This window comes from Dromiciops gliroides, chromosome 2 (genome assembly GCF_019393635.1).
Source record: "Dromiciops gliroides isolate mDroGli1 chromosome 2, mDroGli1.pri, whole genome shotgun sequence".
In the NCBI taxonomy this organism is placed as follows: Eukaryota; Metazoa; Chordata; class Mammalia; order Microbiotheria; family Microbiotheriidae; genus Dromiciops; species Dromiciops gliroides.
In genome coordinates this window covers 690093620-690116760 of record NC_057862.1, presented here as the reverse complement: position 1 = coordinate 690116760, position 23141 = coordinate 690093620, and the positions used below count along the sequence as shown (strand labels likewise).

The 23141-nt window shown below is 50.6% G+C and overlaps 1 protein-coding gene across 1 annotated transcript; it reads right to left on the bottom strand.

The window, feature by feature from the left end:
- Window positions 1–1212: 1212 nt before the first annotated feature.
- MTHFD2 (methylenetetrahydrofolate dehydrogenase (NADP+ dependent) 2, methenyltetrahydrofolate cyclohydrolase) lies at window positions 1213–22708 on the bottom strand. Its single transcript, XM_043989867.1, has 7 exons — window positions 22483–22708; window positions 11042–11226; window positions 9030–9152; window positions 6982–7242; window positions 6412–6504; window positions 4786–4911; window positions 1213–2367 (listed from the first exon to the last, which is right to left on the bottom strand). Exons 1-7 carry the CDS (start codon window positions 22575–22577, stop codon window positions 2204–2206), a joined length of 1047 nt encoding a protein of 348 aa, XP_043845802.1. The 5' UTR covers window positions 22578–22708; the 3' UTR covers window positions 1213–2203.
- Between the last annotated feature and the right edge of the window lie 433 nt (window positions 22709–23141).

The following is a 23141-nucleotide window of genomic DNA, read 5'->3' as shown; positions in this document are numbered from 1 at the left end:
CTTGTTTATATTTTGTACATATATGAATGAAAATGACCTGATTTCAATGGTGTCTTAACAGGTTTTTTAGACACTGCTAGTTGGCACCACATGCAAGCCAGGAAATATTTTATATTTCATGTTTCCAACAATCCAATAAACAATGAAATCCTGTTTACTTTGTCCTGGTTTTTTTTGTTTGTTTGGGGGGGGGGGTAAGTGACTTGCCCAGGGTCACACTGCTAGCAAGTGTCAAGTGTTTGAGACCTGATTTGAACTCAGGTCCTCCTGAATCTAGGGCTGCTGCTTTATCCACTGCACCACCTAGCTGCCCCCTTGCCCCACTGTTTTAAAGAACTTTCAAGGTCTCATAACCAGCGTGTAAGCATGCACTTACTCCTAGTTCCCCCAAATACTTCACGCCTCATAACTGCCAAGACTTACGTCCCCCATGGGAGATAGAAGGGAATACACATTTATGAAGTGCCTACATGTGTTAGGCACTTAAGCACTTGTATTATAATTATTTCATTTGATTCCACCAGCCCAGGAGGCAGGTACTTATGATCCCAATTTTACCATGGAAGAAACTGAGGTTAAAGGTTAAATAAACCCAGTCACTCAGCTAGTGACAGTCCTCCGATTCCCGGCCCAAAGCTCTATCCACTGGGCCACCACCCGCCAATCACCCCCAAAGAGCCAGGTGTACGGCAGAAGGGATACTAGCATGTACCCTCCCCACAGTGCAGGCTGTCACTCAGAGTTCCTTCCATGGATAAACCTCCAAACACCAGCCATTTCACTGGACCGATTGTGCCTTCTTATAAACCTCACACCAGCAAGGCAACTCAGGGGAATGTTGAAAAGATCATCTCCACACCTGCCCCATGAGGCCTTGGCTATAATCAGCCACCGAGTGCCTGCCGGAGGGTGAGGCAGTTGGCAGCCATGACTCCCTAAATGCCTCCGCCCTTGGCGCACGACGTCCGTGAGTCAGAGTAAGTCCACCGGGGCCGCAGGCTTCAGGATTTCAAGAACCCCAGGGTTCGAGGCCAGAGACTAGGGTTACACCTTAGGGTTTTGTGTCAAGGTCTGGGCCTCCTTAGAGGGCACTTGTCCCACAAGGCCCCGTGAGGCTGGATGAAGAGAGGCCTACCCGGCTACAGAAAAGTGGCCGCATTACATTCCAGCAGAAGAGACCACACTACACAGTTTATTTTTTAAAAAACCTGCTTTAATCAAAAATCTGGTGGGGTAATTCAGTAAGCACTGCAAGCTTTCAAAGACTTTCAGGAAAGGCAACAGGGACCTATGTGGAAAGAAGCCAGCTGCTACTGCAAATTCTTTGGTTATTAAAGGAGAGTGCCAGGCCCTCTCCCAAGCACAGCCTGCCTGGACCAGCCCCTTTCCACAAGTCTGAGGAGGATGTGCCCAAAATAACCAACATCCCCCAGAGTACAAAATGTCCCCCAGTGAGAGCTTTCAAGTCTGGTTCGCTTTTGTTAGAGCCACGGATGAATCTCAACCTTGAAGTCAAACAAGGAGTCCTTTTGTAATTAATCACAGGACACTAAGTCCCCCACACCCCACACGAAGGGGCCCGTTTTCAAAAACGACCATTTCCTGTTTGCCTGTTTGCTCCCCTGCCCCACCAAGGAGCTTTGGTCTGAAAGAGATCACCCACTTTGGGTGGCTATGCACATCTGGGAACTAGCAGGCCGGGATTTCTGGGGGCGTGGAGGGTCCGGCTAAGATGTTCTAGATTAGACATGGCTTCTCTTTTCCCTTCATCTGAACTGCTGAGACTATACCCTAAAAGCCTTCAAGAGGGGCCACAGATGAGGGTCAGGAGGATAAATGAGACAACCTGATTTTATCAAGCCCCACCCCCCCATGACTCAGTGACCCTCGCAATCAGTGATCGGGGTCCCAGGCCACATATGCTTTAATGGCCTTAGTTCCTAAGAGTCAATTTGCCAATGTGCCAAGATTAGTTTGTAGGACTCAGGCCCGCCCTGCAGCCGTCTCAGAAGGGGAGATGCGGGTCTGAGCGCACAGAGTGGCTCGCACTCATGCTTTCAATAAATAGCCTGACCGCAAACAAACATCTGAAAATTATTTCAGTAGAATAAATTAAAATATTGCATTTCTATCGGCCTGTTTGCTTCTTTTTTAAAAAAATGACTTGGAATGTTTCGTTTTGTTTTAAATAAAGAGGCACCCATTAAGAGGTGGCTGCTGCCAACTCTCTGGCCTTCACAGCCTCCCGTTCAACGGGCTTCAACAGCTTCTTGGCGGCAATGATGGTGTTCTTCATCAACATGGCGACCGTCATGGGCCCCACACCCCCAGGAACCGGAGTGATGTAGCTGGCTTTCTTCTTAACTTCTGCAGGAGACAGAGAAGAAGGCAGGGGCTTCAGGATCAGGTCCGACACAAACATCTATTAAGCACTGCATACATATATACTGCATGAGCTCTGCTGGACACGGAGACACACAAAGGACAAAAATGTCGTACGTTTTCTTGGGAGAACGAAACGTGCCAGATCGATGCCAAGTAGTCTAAGGAAGGGGAGGGGCCTTCTGGAAGGGGGGGCCTGGCACCATTAGAGAAGGGTCCATAGGGGGAGGTCTAAGTATAAGAAAGATCTGGAGGGTGTTGGTTAAAAACAGACTAGATGGGGCAGAAGGATGAGGACCTGCAAACCACAGGTGCCCGGGCTTTTCACAAACCCAAGAACCTAATTAGTGGGAGGTCACCCTACGTGACGGGGATGGCAAGGGACAAGCAATGAGACTGAGCCAAATGTCTGGCACCATCTTGCACAACAAACTCAATGGATCCAAGGCTTGAATACAGATGCTCCCAATATGCACTTCTCGAAAGAGAATGAGATTAAGTCATTTCCCCAGCCAAGGTTAGGGGGAACACTGCTTAACCAACCAAGAGACAGAGACCAGAAAAAATAATTCTGAGCTCATGAAACGGAGAAGCTTTTTCACAAATAAAAAATCCAGAAAGACGGAATAAATGGCTGAACTACGAGTGCAAAAATATTTGCATCCAAATTACCAATAAAAGTTGGATTCTTTTTTTTTTTAAATGACTCTATTTCCCCAGCCCAGGGAACTCCGGTGGAGTCAGGGACTTCCTGTGTCCCGCCCAAGGCAGAGCTGCCCACACCTTCTCTGTGACTTCTGGGGTTAAGAGAGTTGCCAGTGGGGTGGGGGAGGCACTCTGGGGCAAAGGGACTGGGCTCAGGGCCTCACACGGACCCAGGTCCTCCTAACTCTGCGGGCAGCTCTCCATCTCCTCTTTGTTGCCCCCATCTTGTACATGTGAAGATAACTTTCTGAACCCTTTTAAACTGTGTCCCATTCAATTCTGCCCCATGCTCTAAACCCATCCAGACTTTCTTAGCTCCTGACTCATTCGGCCTTAGCTCTCCCCCCAGCCTTGTGTTATCTGCACACCTGATAAGGATACTGTCCACCAAGATCCAGATTCTGTTCAAAGCAGAGATCCCTGGGGTCCACTGCAGACCTCTTAAGGCCACGGCACCATTAATAGCCAACAACTCCTTGGGTCCGTCCACTCAATCCATTTAAAGGCACCTAACAATGCAATCCCCTAGCCTGTATCTTTTCCAGAAAAAAACAGCCTGCCCACTGTAAAATCTGAGTAAACCAGAATGAGAACGCGGGACGAGCCCCGCCCATCAGCCAGCCAGTCAGTCAGCATTTATTAAGGGCCTACTATGCGTCAGGGACTGTGCTGGACAAAAGGAGCTCCCAGGGTGATGGAGGAGACAACAAGCAAACAAGTGCATACAGACAGTCCCGGAAAAGAGAGAGGAAATAGTTAAGAGGGAAGTCACTAGACACAAGAGGCACTGGAAGTCTTGCAACAGATGACATCTTAGTGAGGACTTAACAGACGCCGGGGAGGTGGGGAGGGCAAATGGTCGAGATGGGGTGAGACAGAGGCTGAAGGAAGGTGGAAGAAGCCTGGATGGCAGGAGGGCTGAGTGCCTGACAGCATCCTGGAGGCCACAGGAGGGACGTGATCAGCCGGTGCTTTAGGAAAATCACATCAGTGGCTCAGAGGAGGATGGACCAGAATGGGGAGTGGCTGAAGGCCTGCACCAGGGTGGGAGCAGGGTCAGAGGAGATGCTTCAGGGTAAAATCGACAGTGCTTGGTGCCATATTGGACAGCAAGGCGTCCGGGATAACTGAGGGTGTGAGCCTGAAGGATGAAAGGCCGGTGTTTCCTTCTACAGCAGCAGGGAGAGGCAGTAGGAGGTCGGCAGCGAGGCGGGGAAGCTGGTGAGATCACCGAGTGCAGTGGCATAGGAGGAAGAGAAGGCGGCCCAGGGCAGAACCCTGAGGGAACACCTGTGCTACTGAGAGCATGGTCTGGAAGACCCAGCCAAGGAGACGGAGCAGGGGCAGCCAGAGAGGAACGAGGGCCAGGAGTGAGAGAGGTGGCCTAAAAGCCTAGAAAAACCTAGCAAGCAAACCTACCATGGAGGGGAGCAACCAACAGCGTCAAAGCTGCAGAGCGGCCAAGGAGAATGAGGACTGAGAAAGAGGCCCCTCGGGTTGGCACCCAGGAGAGCCGGATTTTCTGAGGAGCTATCGGTGAGATCACAACTCCCATCAAGAACTGAAGAAACCAAATTAGGCACAGGGGAGTGGGCCATTCAGGGCCTGGGCCCTGGTACAAGCGGTCACTCCAGCCCTGACTCTCAGGACGGGATCAGTTTGCTGACCAGCCAGCGTGGGCACCGTGGTGCCGCTTACCTTCAAAATCCACATCTCCCACTAATTTGGGCTTGGCAGTGATGGGATCATGAACCCGATTTATCCCCACGTCGATGACCGCAGCTCCCTCCTTGATCATATCTGCTGTGATTAGATTGGGGATGCCTATAAGAGAAGGAAGCAAAACAACATCTCTCCAGAGCGGTCCACAGCAGCAGGCTCTGGACCAGCCGGGAAGCTTCAAGCAGGGCGAAAGCAACACTATTTCCACGACATTTTCCTGAATCTCCACCTCAGCCACCTCCGGCTGGATTCTGGGACCCGTCAACCCCAAGAGCTGGATTCTGCCTCCTTCAAGGGAGCATGAAGATGAAGCTTCAGAGGGCGCACGCCCTTCAGGGCCACAGCATCTTCTTCTCTTCCCAGCTGAGACGAGGGCTAAAGCCTTCCAGAAGACCTGGGCCCTGGCTCAGGCACCTTCATCCATCTCCCTCCCTTCTAGCTATGAAAAACGACTTTCTCTCTCATATTTAACAGCTAATGATTGTATTAGGACCAAGGTGTTCCCCTTTACTACTTCCTCATCCAGAAGCTAAACCTCCCAGGCCAAGAGCGAATCAGACAGTAAAAGAAATTCGAAGTTTGGAACAATGGGTGTATTCCTGTTCACTGTATTTGCTCAGACAGGTCCTGAGGAAAATGTTGGTTCTCCCTGTTAACAAAACAGGTGATATGGAAATGGATGTCTGGGTGTCTCTTTGACGGAGATTTGAGTGACCCAAGATAGCCCACCTTCCTTTTGATGAACCAATCAGAGGGGATTAGGTATCCCTCAGGAAGGCCTCCTCTTTGAAGGGCATATAAAATGTGACCCCAATCCCATTAGGGCCCTTTGGCCTGAGAGAGATGGCCAAGGCCAAATGACCATCCTTGTATTAGAACCTACTGGCCTTATTAATAAAATGATGAAATTACCCAGAAACTATGTCTCTCGCCCTTTTTAATCGTCACATGGCCCTCTCTTCCACTTCCTGTCCCCTCTGCTGCACAGCCCAGGCTTTCAATGGCCTCCTGGCTAAATAGCATCTCCCGGCCCGCACAGCTCTACCTTCCCGACTCCCTCAGTTCCCTCTCGCTCCCCGAACTCCAGGAGGTGGTTCTGGAGTAGGTGTTGGCCTAACAGCACATCCCAGGGTTAACTTTACCATTCACATTTCAAAGATTTGTGGCTCTACTAGATAGGACCAGAGAGAGAGAGACACTAGAGGGGGGTGGGGGGTTCCTGGCACACCACAGGGTGGTAATCCTGCCTCCAAGCACACTGCTTCCCCCCCCATAAGACGGCCCCTGAAGGACATGTCACATTACTACTTAGAACAAGGAATAAATAACTGGCCTAGTACCACAAACCATCCAGCCCCTGGCATCTCTCACGGAGGGCAAAAGAGCTCTGGCTGTCTCCTCTTGCACAGAGAGCAGCCCTTTTCAAACCAATGTCGGGGCCTACCAACATCACCTGATTCACAGCAGGCGGGGGGGGGGGGGGCGTCTTTCTCACAAAATCCACATCCATAAGGGACGTGACGAGCGCCTTCGTCCAGCCCACAGACTCCACACACAGAGCCACACAGAAGCCAAGCTGCCCGTCTGCACCCCAGGACCTACCGGCGGCCGACACCACGATGTCGGCAAGAATTGTGTGCTTCTTCAGCTGCTCCTTGGGAGTGTAACGGTGAGAGATGGTCACAGTGGCATCCCCTATGGAAAACCGAAACCTTCAGCTTGTTGTCGGATTCCCATTCAGGGGAATGTCTTTTATCTTGAACACTCATGTCCACGAGGGCATCGCCCCCCCTTTAACAAGTCAATGATGGTGCCCAAGCTGCCTGGGACACCAGCAGAAGGTGACCTTATTTCTGAGCCACCTCCACAGAAGTGGGAAGGCTGAGCATCGCGAGGGACACTCAGACATCCCATCAGGGTGTGCGCCTTCCAGGCTCAGAGGACTCTCTGCCCTGCCTGTGGCCCCCCCTCAGGGAGGGGCCCCTCCCAACTCCTTCCACCACTCTAGGGATGTTGCCTCGGGAGCATCCCGTTGGGTCATGAACAGTGCACACTCTGATCCCAGGGAACACCAATTTAGCAGCCCTCCAAAGCACCGAATGAACACACTGGGAATACCACCGAATTCCCTCCCATGACAGATCACGGGCAGACGGGGGACCTTGTGCTCACCTCCAGGACGCTCATGCCTGCCGTCTGTATGCAGCAACATTGCAATGGGCATGCCGACATTTTTGGACCTGCCGGCCACAACCACGTTCTTGCCCAGCGTAGGAATGCCCGTGCGCTTGATGATCTCCCACACGCCCCAGGGCGTCGCAGGGAGCATGGAGTACTGGTCGAGGCACATGCGCCCCACATTGATCACGTGAAAGCCGTCCACATCCTTATCTGGGGCTACAGCATTGCACACCTTTCTCTCATCGATGTGCTCTGGGAAGGAAAAGGGAGGTGGCTCTCACAATGGCCCCTTTTCAGAGAGGGGCACAGCGGGCTACCGAGCCCAGGCCCCCCATGTCATGCAAACCGAGAGTCAGTCTTGTTCGGTGTCCTTGCCACGGCAGAAGCAACATCGATTCCAAACCTGCTCCATCTACTAAGGGCCCTGCCCCATACGCCAGGCCAGTTTTTCCATAAAGTGGCCATGGCGCTGTCTTTGCAACATAATCCATCTGGGGCACTAAGGCTCCAGATGTGGATGTAGCTTCTCGTTTACCTGAGGCCCAGAAAGCCAAGCACATGAGGAATCCAGGCTGTCTGTCAGGGGAGTCTGAATGCCTTCCTGAGCAGCCCTAAGGAGCCGGAGGCTGTGGTCAGCAGAACCAAGGCTGCAGCATCCTTACTGAATAGCCCTTCCATATCATTGTTGAGTAGACTCCTTCTGTTAAATGTTAATTGGGCTACGTATCTCATCTCTTTTCAGGCCTGAGCCTGAACCACCAGACCAGCCAGAGGGAGGACAGTTCTGCCTGGAACCTTGTAACTTAATGAAAATAGGGACTAAATCCAGAGGGACACTAATCACAACTTATTGGTGACTATCTTTAAAGAAAAATAAGGGAGGCTCCTTGGCTTTTGGAAAAGACCAATCTTCTCCCACGGGATCTCCCCATCACTACTGGTCACCACCACAAATGAGTCAAAAACCTAACTCACAAGCATGTACTTTTATTTTATTATGGAAGAATTTTCTTTGTTTCACAATGCCTATAAAATGTGAGTTAAATAATTAATGCTGGAAAGAGGGGTTTGTGATTTGAAAGAGGAATTAATTCTATTGGTCAGAATCACTCTCTGCAAATGCCTATACGTTAATAAAATGTGTATCTCTTGGATTTTAGTGAACTGAAGAACATAAATTGGTTTTCTTCCTTAGGGAAAACCACAGGTTGCTGGACTTGTCCGAGATCCCTGGCAACATCCTAGAACTACCGAATGGCTGGTGAACAACTTGGAAAGTGGCAATCACTAGGAACCCACTTGGGTTCACTAGAAACACAGTGTGGGTCAACCTAATTTCCCTCTTTTTGGAAATGATACTGGACTGGCAAATCAGAAGAGTGCTGTAGACCATACATTTGGCTTCCGATAAAGTCACTCATAGCCTTGTGAACAAAACAGATAAATGTGGGATGGAAAATTACAGGTAAATTTGTAGGCGACTAAACGGTAACCAAAGTCTATTAATTAACTCTATTCATTCATGAGGTAAAGTAAGACCGGGGCTCTTGACTGATGGAGTCACGAGCGCCTTTCTCTGAATAATGTTTGTAGATAAGAAATGGTGGAGCTCAGCATCTTTGAGGGGCTCCTTATGCCCAAAAGGCGGGGTAGATGGCAGAGGCCTATATATTAATAAGGACACTTGGTCAACATTGAAACACACACTTGGGGTCAGCACAAAATCTGTTTTTAGTCACAGCGAGCACAAACCACGGCATCTCCCTGAACAGGAGAGCGAATCAGGAAAGGATGCGAACATCTCAGAAGTAGCCTGTGTGCTGAGCCCTTCACAAACAGGACCTCCCTGGGTGCTCGCAGTGACTCCAGGAGGGAGCTGCTATCACTGTCCTCACTTTACAGATGACCAAACTGAAGCAGAGAGAGGCTCAGTGACTTGCCCAGGGCCAAGACTAGAACCCAGGTCCCTCCTGACTCCAGGCCTGTGGCGCCCTCAGCTACCTAGAAAGCATCTACAATGGACAAAAGTCCACACTCACCAGGCAGAGGGAGCTGAACCAGGAGGCCGTCTACATTGTCGTCATCGTTGAGCTTGCCGATTAAATCCAGCAGCTCCTCTTCTGAGATGGAAGCGGGTTTCAAAATGGTCTCACTGCTGATTCCTGTTTCATTAAGACAGACGAACAAACGAATGAATGTGAAGCCCCAGACAAAGTGCCACCCTGGCCACCCTCGCCCTGGGACCCACAGCCAGAGGGTAGCTGGGATGTGCCTATGAGAAGAATTGCACCCGACAACAAAGCCTCCTTAGTCAGGAAGGCCAGAGCCTCCCAGGCCTCGGGATCACGACTGCCTAACTGCTGATCCTAACACAGCCTCCCGTCACTACCCAACGAGTGTCTAGTGCAGGCTGGGAGCTGCATACCTGAACGAACAGGGCAAGAACTCCCTTCACGTGAGGCTTCGTGGGAGAGCAGACCTCAGAGATCAAACAGAAAACTAAGGCCCAGAGTCGATGGCCTGACCCACACCAAAGGGCTGGTCAGTGAGAAAGTCATGACAAAAGCCTCACCCAATGCCGGTTCTGCCCCCCTTCATCTGGTCTCTATCCGCAATCTGCTCAACAACTTTTCGCCACAAATACCCAAACACCCCCCCCCCGGTCAGTTATGTGATATGGCCACAGTCACACACGGCTCTCCATAAATATTTCACACACACCCAATTCCAGCAATACATAGGGGTTTGCATTTCAGAAGCTATGAAACCTCTCCCATATGTCATCACTGCCTGCATGAGAGGCAGTGTAGCAGAATTACAGGAAACGGCACCTGATTTGAACCACCCGGCTGAATCCCCGATCTGACATGTGCAACCATGTCAACACAATTCCTTCAGCCTCTGTTTCCTAATTAGTCAAATGGAGAGATTTGCAATGCGTGCCTCTTTTGTGGAAAAAGCGTGTATGAGCTCAAGCAATGGAAGTCATGGGGCCGCTAGATGGCGCAGTGGATAGAGCACTGGCCCTGGAGTCAGGAGGACCTGTGTTCAAATCCAACCTCAGACACTTAACACTTACTAGCTGTATGACCCTGGGCACTTAACCCCAATTGCCTCACCAAAAAATAAATGAATGAATGAATGAATGAAGAAAGAAAGAAATAAAAGAAATGGAAGTCATTATAAAACTATTCCAGTCACCAGATACTTTTTCCATCCCAATGATGCTGAATCCAACTATGGGGGGAAGCACTGCCCTCCTTAGTCCCGCCACCCATTCTCTCACCCCCCATCCACTGCACCGCCACCACGGTCAGTCAGGCCCTTGTGACGTCACAGCAGGGCTAGTGGAGTAACGTTCTCACTGGTCTCCTGACCCATGTCCCTTCTCCCTCCAACCCAGCCTCCATCAGCTACCAAAGGGCTTTTCTTAAACCCCCAATCGTTTCTCTCACTTGCACACTCTGGCCTCCTACTAGTCACACTCCAGTGGCCCTCTCACTACCACCAGGATCAAAGAGAAACTCCTCATTGGGCATTGAAAGCTCTTCACTCCTGGTGCCCTTCTCCCTTTTCAGCCTCACTGCACATCCCCCACTCCATGCACTCCAGCCCCATGCCTTCTGCTGTCCCTTACCCACCTCCAGGCCTTTCCCCATAGACACACAACCACACACACACACACGCGCGCACACACACACACACACACACACACACACACACACACACACTCACTGCCTCTTAAAATCCCTAGTTTCCTTCAGGACTCATCCTCAAGCCCAGCCTCCTACAGGAGACCCCTTCCTGATCCCCCCATCACAGTCACCTCACATGCAGCCCTACAAGCACAGCCTCATGTTGTCTCTTCTTTGGAGCTTACATTCCCTGAAAGCAGGTACTGCTTCACTTTAATCTTAACAACCCCGGCCCCGGCAAAGTCAAGAACTATGGATAGTAGTGCGGGAAGACCCTGAAGGCCTCACACTGTCAGGAGCGTGGACAACAATATCACACTAAGTCAGTTTTAGAGGAGATCATGCCAGTGACCTACCCACATCTGCGGCAGCCTTGGTCTTGTTCAAGACATAGGAGTGACTTGCAGGGTTTTCTCCAACCAGAACCACACTCAGGTGCGGCCTCTTGTTACCCAAGGCCACCCACTGCTCCACTTCGTGCCGGGCTTCCTGCCTGATCTGCTGGGCCAGCTTCCTTCCAGAAATCACCACAGCTTCATTTCTGCAGATGGAAACAAAGTCCCCATTTATATGAGAGAGAGAGAGAGAGAGAGAGAGAGAGAGGGAGGGAGGGGACAGGCTAGACCGCCTCACCTCACCTTTGTCTCCTCACCTTTGTCTCCGCTCTGGCCATTTACTGTTTGCTGAACTCATTCATTCAAAGACAAAGAGTCAAATACCTTGGGATTTCACTTTCTGGAACTGTTTGAGAACTTACTCTTTGTCAAGAGTATCACTTCAGTCCAATAAACATTCAAATTCGTTTTACTGAGATCAAAGAAAGGATTTAGAGCCCAAATCCCTAATTCTACAGTAAATAACCTGAGGTCAAGAAGTGAGGAGCCACACACAAGATTACTGGGGAGCTAGGAAGCATTAGAGCACCGAGGTCTTTTGAATCTCCAATACTTACTGCTCCCAGACACTGCTCAATGGATTCTTTTATTCAGCAAGCACTGCTTAAGGACCATATGCAATCCCCTAGCCACTATGCTAGCTAGGCTCTAGAAATACAGAGCTTACCACCTGGAGGATTTACACAAATAAGGTATTTGGAGAACTGAGGAGACATTAACCAGACTAACAACCAAGAAAGGCTTCTCAGAGGAGGGAGCCCTAAACTGGGACTTAAAGGATCCTAGCTAAGAACTGAGTCATGACTTACAGGAACAGACGCTGAGTAAAGTGCGCAGAACCAGAACATTTTACAGTAACAGCAACATTGTACAATAATCAACTGTGATAGACTTAGCTCTTCTCAGCAGTACAATGACCCAAAGATAATGCCACAGGACTCAGGATGGAAATGGCTCCACACCCAGAGAAAGAGCTGTGGAGTCTGAATGCAGAGAGGGGCATGCTATTTTCAATTGTGTGAGTGTTTTTTCCCTTTTGCTCTATTTCTTCTTTCACAACATGATTAATGTGGAAATATGTTTATCACGCTTTTTCTGTATGACCTCTATCCATCAGACTGCTCACTGGATTGGGAAAGGGAGCAGGAAGGGAAGGAGAAAATTTGGACATCAAAATCCTATAAAAAACGGAAAACTATCTTTACATATAATTGGAAAAATTTAAAACTATTTACTCAAAACAAAACAAAACAATAAAGACCCAAGTTCAACTCCAGCCTCGGACACTGACTAGCTTTTGAGTCTCTGGTCAAGTTACTGAGGTTGTCTCGCACAGTGTCCTCACCTATAACGTGGGGATAAAACCCGGGGTGGTTGGGAGGATCAAATGAGATAATCTCAAACCTTTGCAAATCCTGAAGATCTGTCGAAATGCTGGCCAGGATGTTGAAGAGAATGATAGTGGTGTGAGGTTACTGAAAGGCAGGCATGAAGAACAATCTGCAGGAAAGCCCCAAGGTAGGAGGGGAACAAAAAGCAGGTTACTCTTGAAGAGGAAGGGAAGGGGAGACTGAAAAGTCTGCCCTGGTCGGCTGAGTCCATTGGTGCTGGAGACCAGAAGGGGAGCTGGGGAGGAGGAACCCTGTACAGGAGAGTGCTAGGTCCAAGCTGGGCCTTGGCGAGATGACTCGGGCAGCCACACTAAGGACAGGTCAGGAAAGGACGTAAGCAAAAAGCAGAATGAGACGATGGGGGGTGGCACGTGGATAAACCTGTCTGACGACCCAACACAGCAGATGGGGCCCAGGGGACAATGTGGAGGCAAAATAGCTGATTCTGGGGAGCGGGGGGCACAGAGAGCCAAGGAGGAGTGTGAGGAAGGGCAGCCAGCAGAGCCTCAGGAGGAGGAGAGGGGCGCGAAGGGGCACCTATGGCTGGGAGAACAGCAAAGACTCTGTGTTACTACCTAAGGGTGACGGTGGCTGCCACTTCAAACCTGAATCTCAGAGGGGTTTACATTAGTGATTGCCAAATACCCATCTGCCAAACTTTGACAAAAGGTCCCTCTAAAAGCCCACCAAGTCACAAAAAAGCTGCCTCTTCCCTGTCCTTGGCCCACTCCTCTTCCCACAAATGGTCGGTGGGGAGCTGAGTGGTCAGTCCTGGCACTGGTCTCTAGAAATACTGACCCACATAATCTCCTCTCAGACCCTTACAGCAGAAGTAGCAAATGCGGGGCCCACCATACTCCAAGTGGGCTGTAATGGGCTCAAATGGGAACTGGGGAACATTTCACCAGACAAATAAAAATCCAACAGAACAGAATGTGAACACCAGTCTTCTGAGTCACTCACTATTCATCCCTGCCCACAGGATCCTTACCTAGGGTTTAGTGGCCCGCTTCTATTTGAACTTGGCACCGGTACCTTCCCCCTCTCAAAGACTACATTTCCCTGTGCAAAACCAATCTTGACTTGCATCTCTGGACCTAGCCATGCATTGTTTATAACTTATAATCTGCAGGGGCAGCTAGGTGGCACACTAGATAGAGCACTGGCCCTGAAGTGGGAGGACCTGAGTTCAAATCCCGCCTCAGACACTCACTAGCTGTGTGACCCTGGACGATTGCCTTAAACCTACGGGGCCATCTCCAGTTGTCCCGATATATATCTTGGCAATGGATTCAGATGTCTCTGGAGAGAGGGAGGCTGGTGACCTTGCACAGCCATCCCTCACTTAAATCCAAGTCAGTGGAAGTCATCTGATGTCACGGTCCTCTTTGAGAACGAAGGACAAACAACAACTTATAATCTGTGAGGCTTTCTGGGACCAGTGCCCCTACTTAAAATGCTCTCTCTCCCGCCCTCCCTCAATAAATTGAAAGGTTTCTGGCTTGGTAAGGCTAAAATTCCAGCAGGATAAGGTGTGGATGGGCACACAGAAGAGAGTACTCCTACCAAGATCAGAGAGCCTTTCAAGTTGTTTATGGTTTGTATTTCTCCAAGGTTCTCCTACACTGTCATTTGTCCGATTTTACTCTGAAGCTAAATATTAACTAAAAGAGATGTGTAAGCATCTACAACCTATAATTAGCGTGCCCTGTCCTTAACAGCTAAGCCTGAATCAAGCTACCAGAGAGAATCCAGTCATTCCTCTCCCCAGCTTATCTAACACCTCTCCACTAAGGGATGACACCTCACCCTGACAGAAAAGGGCTCGGGGATGGGGCAGAAGCCTGCGACAGAACTGCGGGGCCAGCCCCACGCCCTCATCACTGGAAGACTGGGGGAGGGAGGGGAGTAGGAGAACAATCTGTAACTCAGCCTACTCCAGGCCAGGCTGCATTTGACTGACCACTGTGGGGGAAGGAGCAAGCCCCAGCTATAAAACACTTCCAGCAGCAGGGATGGGCCCGTCAGTGATTCCAGGTCATCCGTCATTGGTGTGTTCCTGGGGCCCTCCACATTCTGGCTGTGCTGTACAAACATATCTCTATTAATAAAAGACCGGTCCCCGGCAGCGACCTAGGAAAGCGTACTAGAAAGGGAGCCAGGTCACAGCTGCCTTTTGGAGCCTCTTGGTTTATTTATACCTCGACTTCAGATCTTCCATCTCGGGATGCTCAGCTTCTAGTCCAAGTAAAAGGGGCTTTGTTTGGCAAGCAGCACCTGTCATCCCACTTGGACCAGGGAATGGAATGATGGGGAAACAACTATGCAGACAGGAGCAGCAGGTCCCAAAGGAATTAAAGCTGCCGACTGAGTGGGAGGAGCAGCGGGGCTTACATGGGGCTGGGCTTCTGTGGGAATCTCCTCAGGACAGCCATTCGATATGAAAGGAAAGAAATTCTAGAGTTCAGAAACATTCTAAAGCTCTTAGCACAGTTCTGGCACATAGCAGGTATGTAGTAAATTTTACCTTTATATGCCTTGATAAATGCCCTTCAGTCGGGTCCCCATTTGGAGTTTTCTTGGCAAAGATCCCAAAGTGTTTTGCCATTACCTTCTCCACAGCTCATTTTACAGGAAACTGAGGCAAACAGGTTAAGTGACTTGCCCAAGGTCACACAGCTGGGAAGTGTCTGATTTGTCTGGATTTGAACTCAGGAAGAGGAAGGTGTCTTCCTGACTCCAGGCTCAGCACTCTACCCCACTGAACCATCTGCTAGCTGCCCCTTCTTTCTTTCTTTCTTTTTTTTTTTAGTGAGGCAATTGGGGTTAAGTGACTTGCCCAGGGTCACACAGCCAGCAAGTGTTAAGTGTCTGAGGCCGGATCTGAACTCAGGTCCTCCCGAATCCAGGGCCAGTTCTCCATCCACTGTACCACCCAGCTGCCCCCTGCCCCTTCTTTCTTAAGCTACCTACAAAACATTAATTTGAATTGTCTTGGGAAGATTCTGAAGATCATCTGGCAGGATAAGGAACATTTCACACACTGTGGTCCTCTCTTGAATTCAACTGACAAGCATTCATGGGCTGGCCACACCGTTTGAATGCCAAATGTCCGCTTGCCTAAAACACGATTTTACAGAGAACTTATACAGGGCAAGCACTCACATGTTGGTACAAGGACATTTGAATTCAAGGTCTCTCTGAAGAACTTTGGAATCTTATGACATGGGAAACACTGGCACAGGAGCGCCCAGCATGACGGGCTCTCATCAGAGAAGGCCCTGAGTTCTATGAGTGAAGCAGAATTGAAAAAGCTCCAAAGAAACTCAAGATGCACAAATTTAGAGAATTCCCCACCATGGTCACACGGACTATTTGTGCCTGACCTGTGGTAGAGCATTCCGAGCTCGTCCGAGTTGGTCTCATCTGCCACAGTTGGATACACTGTAACTTGACTCTAACACAGCAATGTCATCTTGGTCCTTTTTGAGAACAGACAACCACCGCCAAACCAAATAATAGCACATCTCACAGGTCTGTTGTGAGGCTCAAATGAGATCACACGGTTAAAGCCCTTGGCAAACTTAACACACTATGTGAGTAATTAGAATAGATTTGATCATACTGGTATCATTGGCTTTCTCAGGGAGGTTCTTAGTTGTTTCCCCAACTCCTTAGTGAATTCTATTTGCTCAAAAGAAATGACCACAACCAGAAAAGCCCAGACCAGTATGGCAACCAAAGATCTCAGGGAACCAATTATAGAATCACTGGACCTTTAGGGAAGAGCCTCATTCTACTGTATTATCTAACCTCTCTTCTCCTTCACCCACAGCTCTGAAAGATGCTGAGAAACAATGTGTTTATCAGTAAACTGTTAACGGCCACCTGACTTCACCAGGCCCATTTCTGACAAGGAAGAGGTAAAATGGCTGTCGCCACAGGAGACCTTAAAAGGAAAAAAGAGGGAATATCCGTAGCCCTTTAAGACCTTATGATGTTCATAAAATCTTGCTTTGAAAACTTTCCATTCAAGCAGTGACTCATCAGCGAGGAGGAAAGGTCAGGAGCCATTCACTAAAGATGACTTACAAGCAGCCCCAAGCCATGAACCCCGCCCAGGCACCTGTGCTGTTCCACACCATCAGCGTCTCTCTACAAGCACCCCCAGCTTTCCAGGACTGCTGGGAGTGCCTAACAAAACCTGCTGGGGACCTTCCGACGGCAAAGCGTTCCCAGGAGCGGGGTCCAAGAGGGCTGCAGGCCATTTGCTAGTGATCAAAAGCAGCAAGTCGGTGGAGCAGATAAGGAAGAGGGCTACAGTGTTCCCTGGCAGGACACCGCGCCCCAGGGGTGCTAAGTAAGCCAGCAGCAACAGAGGAGAGCCAGCATCCCATGCTATTCCAACAGGAAAACAGGCCACAGCGAGACTTTGCTGAGTGTCCACAGCACACCAGGAACCACAGGCTTCGTGGAACGTCCCCATCTGACAGCAAAGTAGGACCAAAAGCAAAGCCCCAACTCCTGGGAGCAGCCTCACAAACGTGGCTAACTTAGGCATGAGCAGAAGGACTAGACCTGGCTCCTGGCCATGGAGGGCCACGCTCAAAGCGGGTCTTTGAAAGGATTCCAGCTTTAAGATCTCAGAAAAACAACATTTTAGTAGCCGGTATTTGTATAGGACTTTAAGGTTTGAGCACTGAATCCTCCCAACAACCCTGTGAGGTGGGTGCCATCGGAATCCTCATTCTTACACTTAGGGAAACTGAGGCAAACAGCAGTGACTTGTCCAGGGCTCCCACAGCTAGTTAGTGTGTGAGGCTAGATTCTTGACCTCAGGACTTTCTGACTGCACTGCACCCAATCAGGTCAATTCTAAAGGATAGAGGATTTTATCAGCAGCATAAATAACTCCCCCAGTGCTGTGTCACCACCCTATGCCATTCCTGTCCCTTGGGGGCTCAAGGACTTAGTGACCATTCCCTCGTCCTAGCCTGGTCCAAGCGGAACCACAACAACCTCCTTCAGCTGTAGGCAGTCCCCCTTCTCTCCACTCATTTCACATTGAATTGTCCCCCAACACTTCTCTGTTCCAGCCCAGGCTGGCCAGCTTTTTGCTCCAAACTTGGCATTCCTGCTCTCTCCTCTCACAGTCCAACGGTTCCTTTCTAAGAAGCCACCTCCTCCAGGGAGCCTGTCCTGATTGCCCTGGGGGTTAGTGATCTCTCTCCTCGAACCCTTCTGATTCTGTTTACAAGCTGTAACTCCCAGAATGGAAGCCACCTTGAGGGGCAGGGATGGCTGCTCATTCTGCATTGGAATGGCCAGAGTATAGCACAGGGATTTCATCCATAGAAGTTATTGGTGCTGAGTCAAGTTCAGCATAGAGATGGATTTAAGTGCCTGGCACCCTGAAAAGAACACTGGACTGACACCCACAGATGACTTACTTGGGTCCCAGGTCCCAGATTTCCACGGAGCCCAAGTTCTGCCTTCTGATGCCAAGCAGAGCATAGCAAATACCCCAGTGCTAATTAGACAGCCTCTCAGATACAGGAAGGCAATGATGGCTCCCTCTCAGCCTTCACTTTATCCAAGGTAAACATCCCTGGGTCCCTTCCATATCTCCTTCAGGATGGCATGGAGGGCCGGCTCACCCCCACACACTCTCAGGTGCCCTTAAATAGAGTACCAGGATGCTACATAGTATTCAAGTACTGCAGGCCGTGGCCATAGTCAGGAAGTGGGTGAGGTGGCAGCTGTCTGGGGAGGTAAAAACCACAGAGCGTGGCAACCGAGAAGACGTGAAAGGAGAGATGTGGGAGGCACCTTTAGGGCTGAAGGAAGCATGCAGACCATTTCGGCCACCCTTAGCCACGACCTCTCCTCAGATCCCAAGCCAGAGCACTTCCCAGCCCTGTGCCTGCAGCTATCATGGAGGGGAGGCAACCCCCTGTGGAAAAGGGGGGTCCAGTCACCACCAATGCCAGCTTCTGGGCATGCAGGGTAGCTCCTCCGATCCAGCCCCACCCAGCCATCATCCAAGGAAGGAATTCATTCGGAGACTGGCCCTGGCAACTGCTTGGGCAGGTGCTTGTTGTAAAAACAGGTAAGATTTTATCAGCATAGATGCCAGCTCTGCTCAGTACCACAGCCACCTCATGAGGCCCATGGTGACAGTGCCACATGACCTGGAGCTGAAATCTCCCCCACGGGCATTGTGGGCTAAGCCTAAATCTGGCCTAGACCAGCAGGTTCAAGGTCTGTTTAGCAGGTTTTTTGTTTGTTAGTTAAAATGCTGTTAGGCACTGCTTACGAAGCAAAAACAAAAACAAAAACAAACAGTTAAAAGTCAAGTTAACAAGGATTAATTAAGTACTGCTACACTAATCATGGTTTAAACCACAAAATACAGAATACAAATATGTTAAACTGGCAAAGAACTGGAATCCGAGGGGGTGCCTATCAACTGGGGAGCAGCTGACCAGGTTATGGAACTACTATGAATTGCACTGTAGGAAATGATGCAGGGGGTGGGGGGTGTTTTCAAAGAAACCTATGAAGACTTGCATGACCTGATGTAGAGTGAAGTGAGCAGAACCAAGAGAACATTATACAGGTGAGACAAAGAAAAAATGATTTTCATTGGCTAAAAGAATGTTTAATTTTTTTAATTTTTTAAAAGGTCAATTTTTTCAGGAGCTTGATTTTTGTTAAGTTTTTATTAATGATTGGGAATCTGAGGTTTGAAAATGGAAAGACCAAGAAACATTCCCTTCCCTATGAAATATAGAATGAATGCTCTAGCCAATAATGGTCAGGTGGTCAAACTACTCAGAAAGGGTCTAACTGTATTAGGAATTGAGCAGGAAGGATTGAGGACAATTCAGAGCAAATACCACTGGATACTTCTCAGCTGTGTAGAGTTTCACTTCTAGCGTAGTTTCCTTATCTGTAAAGTGGATATTATGATCCAGACTAGAGTTGGAAGACCAGAATGGAAATCCTTCTGAAAATTAGGTTAAATGACCAAAGATATAAATCACTTTCTACTTCACACACACACACACACACACACACACACACACACACACACAGAGGCACGCACACTTCTCCCTCTCTGTCAGCAATTCTCTAAGACTTATCTCTGAAATTACAAGACAGGGAAAGTTCTTGTACTTAAAAACTACCTCACAAGGTGTGACGATTAAGTGAAATCCTGTAACTAAAGAAATCACTTTATCAAACTAAACTGTTTAAATGGCAAGCTGTAATTACATTTTTTTTTTTGTCTCTAAAATTACAGAGTATCTATTTAGAACTGAACAATGACCCACCAGCAGAAAAATAAGAGGAGGAGGTGAGGTGAGGGGACAAATCAGGCAGAGCCTAAAGTCCATACTAAGGCAGAGAATCCTGCATTTGTCTCCTGGATGCAATGCCTGAAGTCTCACCACTGTTAACACATATTTTCCCCATCTAGTGGCAAAGAGGGGCAGCCTTGCAGAACTCCAGACATCCATTCATTGTCAGCTTGCAAGTAAACACTGGGATTTCATCAGCCGGGAAGCAGCCTCTATAGTCACTGGGTGAGCCAGTGAGGGCAGAAAAAACTGGCAAAGGGGGGGATGGTGGTGAACAGCCCAGAGCCCTTCTTCCTTTGTTCCTTTTACCCAAGAAGCTGTTTCTCCCCTCCAAGCATAGCCCACCCTTTTTTTTTTACCCTTTTTAAAAACTTTATCGAATGAAGAGTCTGCTTCTGAGCTAACAAACTGGATTTTTTGGAGGTGATCAAGTCCCCCCCCACACTGTTCCTTATATTCCTTTCCACATTCCCTTCCAAGGGCCATCATTCTCCATTATTCTTGTCTACACCTCATCTCATCCCTAAAGGCTCCAACCCTCTTGCTACCAGGGACCCAAGATTCTCTGGCCAGAACTACAGGGAGCAGGAGCGGCACGTACCCCCACGACCTCAAACAAGAGGGGCCCAAGTATACATTAAGCAATTGTTCACCAATTACCTATAACATCATTCCTTCACCCAGAGCCAGACCTCCCTTTTTAGATTTGCTTGGCATATATGAATGTCTCAGCTAGTTGTCTTCCCCAGGAAAATATCATCAGCTCCCAGGATTGGGGCTGGTAGTATTTGTCCATCCCAATGGCACTGTATGTTATCTGAACGCTATTCCTACATAGGAAGAACTTATAATAAAGTCAGTGATGGACACAAATGCTGAGCTTTGAAGTCAGGAATTCTGGAGTCTGGAGCTGCTCTAGGGCCCACAACACTGGGACTTTGTGGGCCTTTGTTTCCACTTAGGTCAAAGTGGGATAAATAAAGAGCTGGGGGGAAGGTTCCTCCCAGCTTTCCCTCTTTTTACAGATTAGGGTAACTAAGTCCAGGGAGGGTTATTCAAGCGGATCATCAGGTAAAAAGCACAGTGCTATCTAGTGATTTAGACAAGACAGAAAAAGTGCCAATCCCCAAGGTGACTTATTTTGTAGTAGTTTAGTTGTGTTTGACTCTTCAAGACCCCATTTTGGGGTTTTCTTGGGAAAAAAAAATACTGCAGTGGTTTACCATTTATTTCCTTCTCCAGCTCATTTTTACAGAAGAGGAAACTGAGGGCAAATAGGGGTTATGGGACTTACTTGCCCAGGGTCACACAGCGAAGTAAATGTCTGAGCCAGAATTTGAACTCAGGTCTTCCTGACTCCCAGTGTGTCACCCAACCAAAAGTCAACAAGAGCCAAAATTTGAACCCAGGTCCTGCCACCAAACCCTTTCCATGCAAAGAATGTCAAGTGCTTTTTAAAGCACCATAGAACTTAATTGTGCACTGTCATCGCGATGTGTAATTCTGATCTTTACTACCTCTGTGTAACTCTGGGCAGGTCCCATCCTTCCTGTCCTTCCCCTCCTGAAATGAGGGCCTGGCTTCCTCAAAGTCCCAGATAAAACCCCACCACCAAGCCTTCTCTCCTCGCCTTCTGTGTTTCCCGCGTATCCTGTGTATCCTGTCCCCGGCGAGCTTGGCACGATCTGCGGGCTGGTGGCTCCCGCATGAGACAGCGAGGTCCTTGAGGCCAGGACTGTCTTCGGCCCCTTTCTTGGCGGGCCGGGGCCGCTTCGGGCGCCCAAAGCATGCATGCCCTGGACGTCGGTGAGACAGACACCAACGATGCTGCCGGGCACGGCGCCATACGAAGGAAGCCAAGCTCCTGCCGGCTCCCGAGCCAGCCCAGGACCCCCCACGGATGGTACAATCAGATAAGTTAGGGGTGGAGCTGGGAGGCGGTCTTGGGGGGCGGGAGAGGGGAGCTCCAATGCTGCTCTTCGGAGCAGGGGCCCCCAGTCCTGGCTCTGCTGCTGCGGCGCCTCCTCTAAGCTCTCCAGAGACCTTGGTAAAGTCACTGCCCCTCCTTTAACCTCAGTTTCCTCCTCGGTAAAAATGAGGGGGGGGGGCGTTTCCAGTGCCAGGCTTCAGGGCTTCTCCTACTTCCAGTGCATCCTATCTACCCCATCCCCTCCTCTTTGCCCCCTCTCCCCAAGCACCCAAAAGGGTCAGAATTGGCGCCACCGGGGAAGTCTCCGCCCCGCCCAACCCCGAGATTCTCCCGCCAAGGCCACCCCAAAGCCCAAGCCTGCGCTGCCTGCCCTCCCCCCACCACCCGGCCTCGGGGATCCTCCAAGCCACATCACCTCCCCCACCCCCACTCCAGGGCTCGCCCCCCCCGGCCGGGCCAGCGCCTCTGACCTAGGGTGCTGGGGGGGGGGTGGCGTAGACCAGGGAGCCACCCCACCCGCGAGGGGGGAGGGGTTCCTAGCAGGTGCAGCTGCTCTCCCCTCCCCCTCCGGCCCCCAGCCAGCCCCGCCCCCCTCCCCGGGTCCGTCCAGCCGGCCACTGAACCCCGAGCCCGCCCCGCTTCCCTTCCCTTCTCCTCCGGCTCCGGCCGCGCCTCGGACCTCGGCCCGTCACCTCCTCGCGCCCGATCCCCGCTCACCTGGCCGCCGTGACATGCAGCGGGCGGCAGGCGCTGAGCGCCGGCCGCAGGAGGCGCGCCGCCCGCGGGGCCGCGAGGGCTGCTGGGACTGCCATGCCGCCCCCGGAGAGGCCGACGGGCCGTCGGACAAAGGAGCAGGCGCCCGAGACACGCGCTCGCCGCCGCCTCGCCCGGCTCGAGAAGGGGATCGCGCCGCCCCGGCCGCCTTTTATAGTCGCCGGCCGCGCGGGGGGGCGGGGCGCCCGGCTCCCGGCCCGCGCAGTGAAGCCGGCGCGTGACGTCACGGCCCCCGGAGGTGCCGCCGTCTCAATGAAGGAGCCGTGCGTCGGGGCGACCGGGCCCCGCCATTGGGCGACGCCCGAGCGGGGGCGTGGCCTGGCGCTCCCTACAAGGCCGGCCAACGTTCATTGGCCAGAAGCGAGAAAGCAAGAGAGGGCCGAGGTTGCGTAAGCCTGACAGCTGTCAGAAGAAGAGGAGATGGAGGAGGTGGGGGGGCAGCGCCCTGGACTGGGACCCCCCCTTCAGGGTCGTGGACCGGGAACTGCAAGAACCTCTGCGGCCCGTGGCTCTCCGTGCCAGCCCGTGAGCCGTAGAGGGCTGAGGTCACCTAGTCCAACTGAGGCACCGAGAGGCGGAGGCATTTATGACCGAGGTCACGG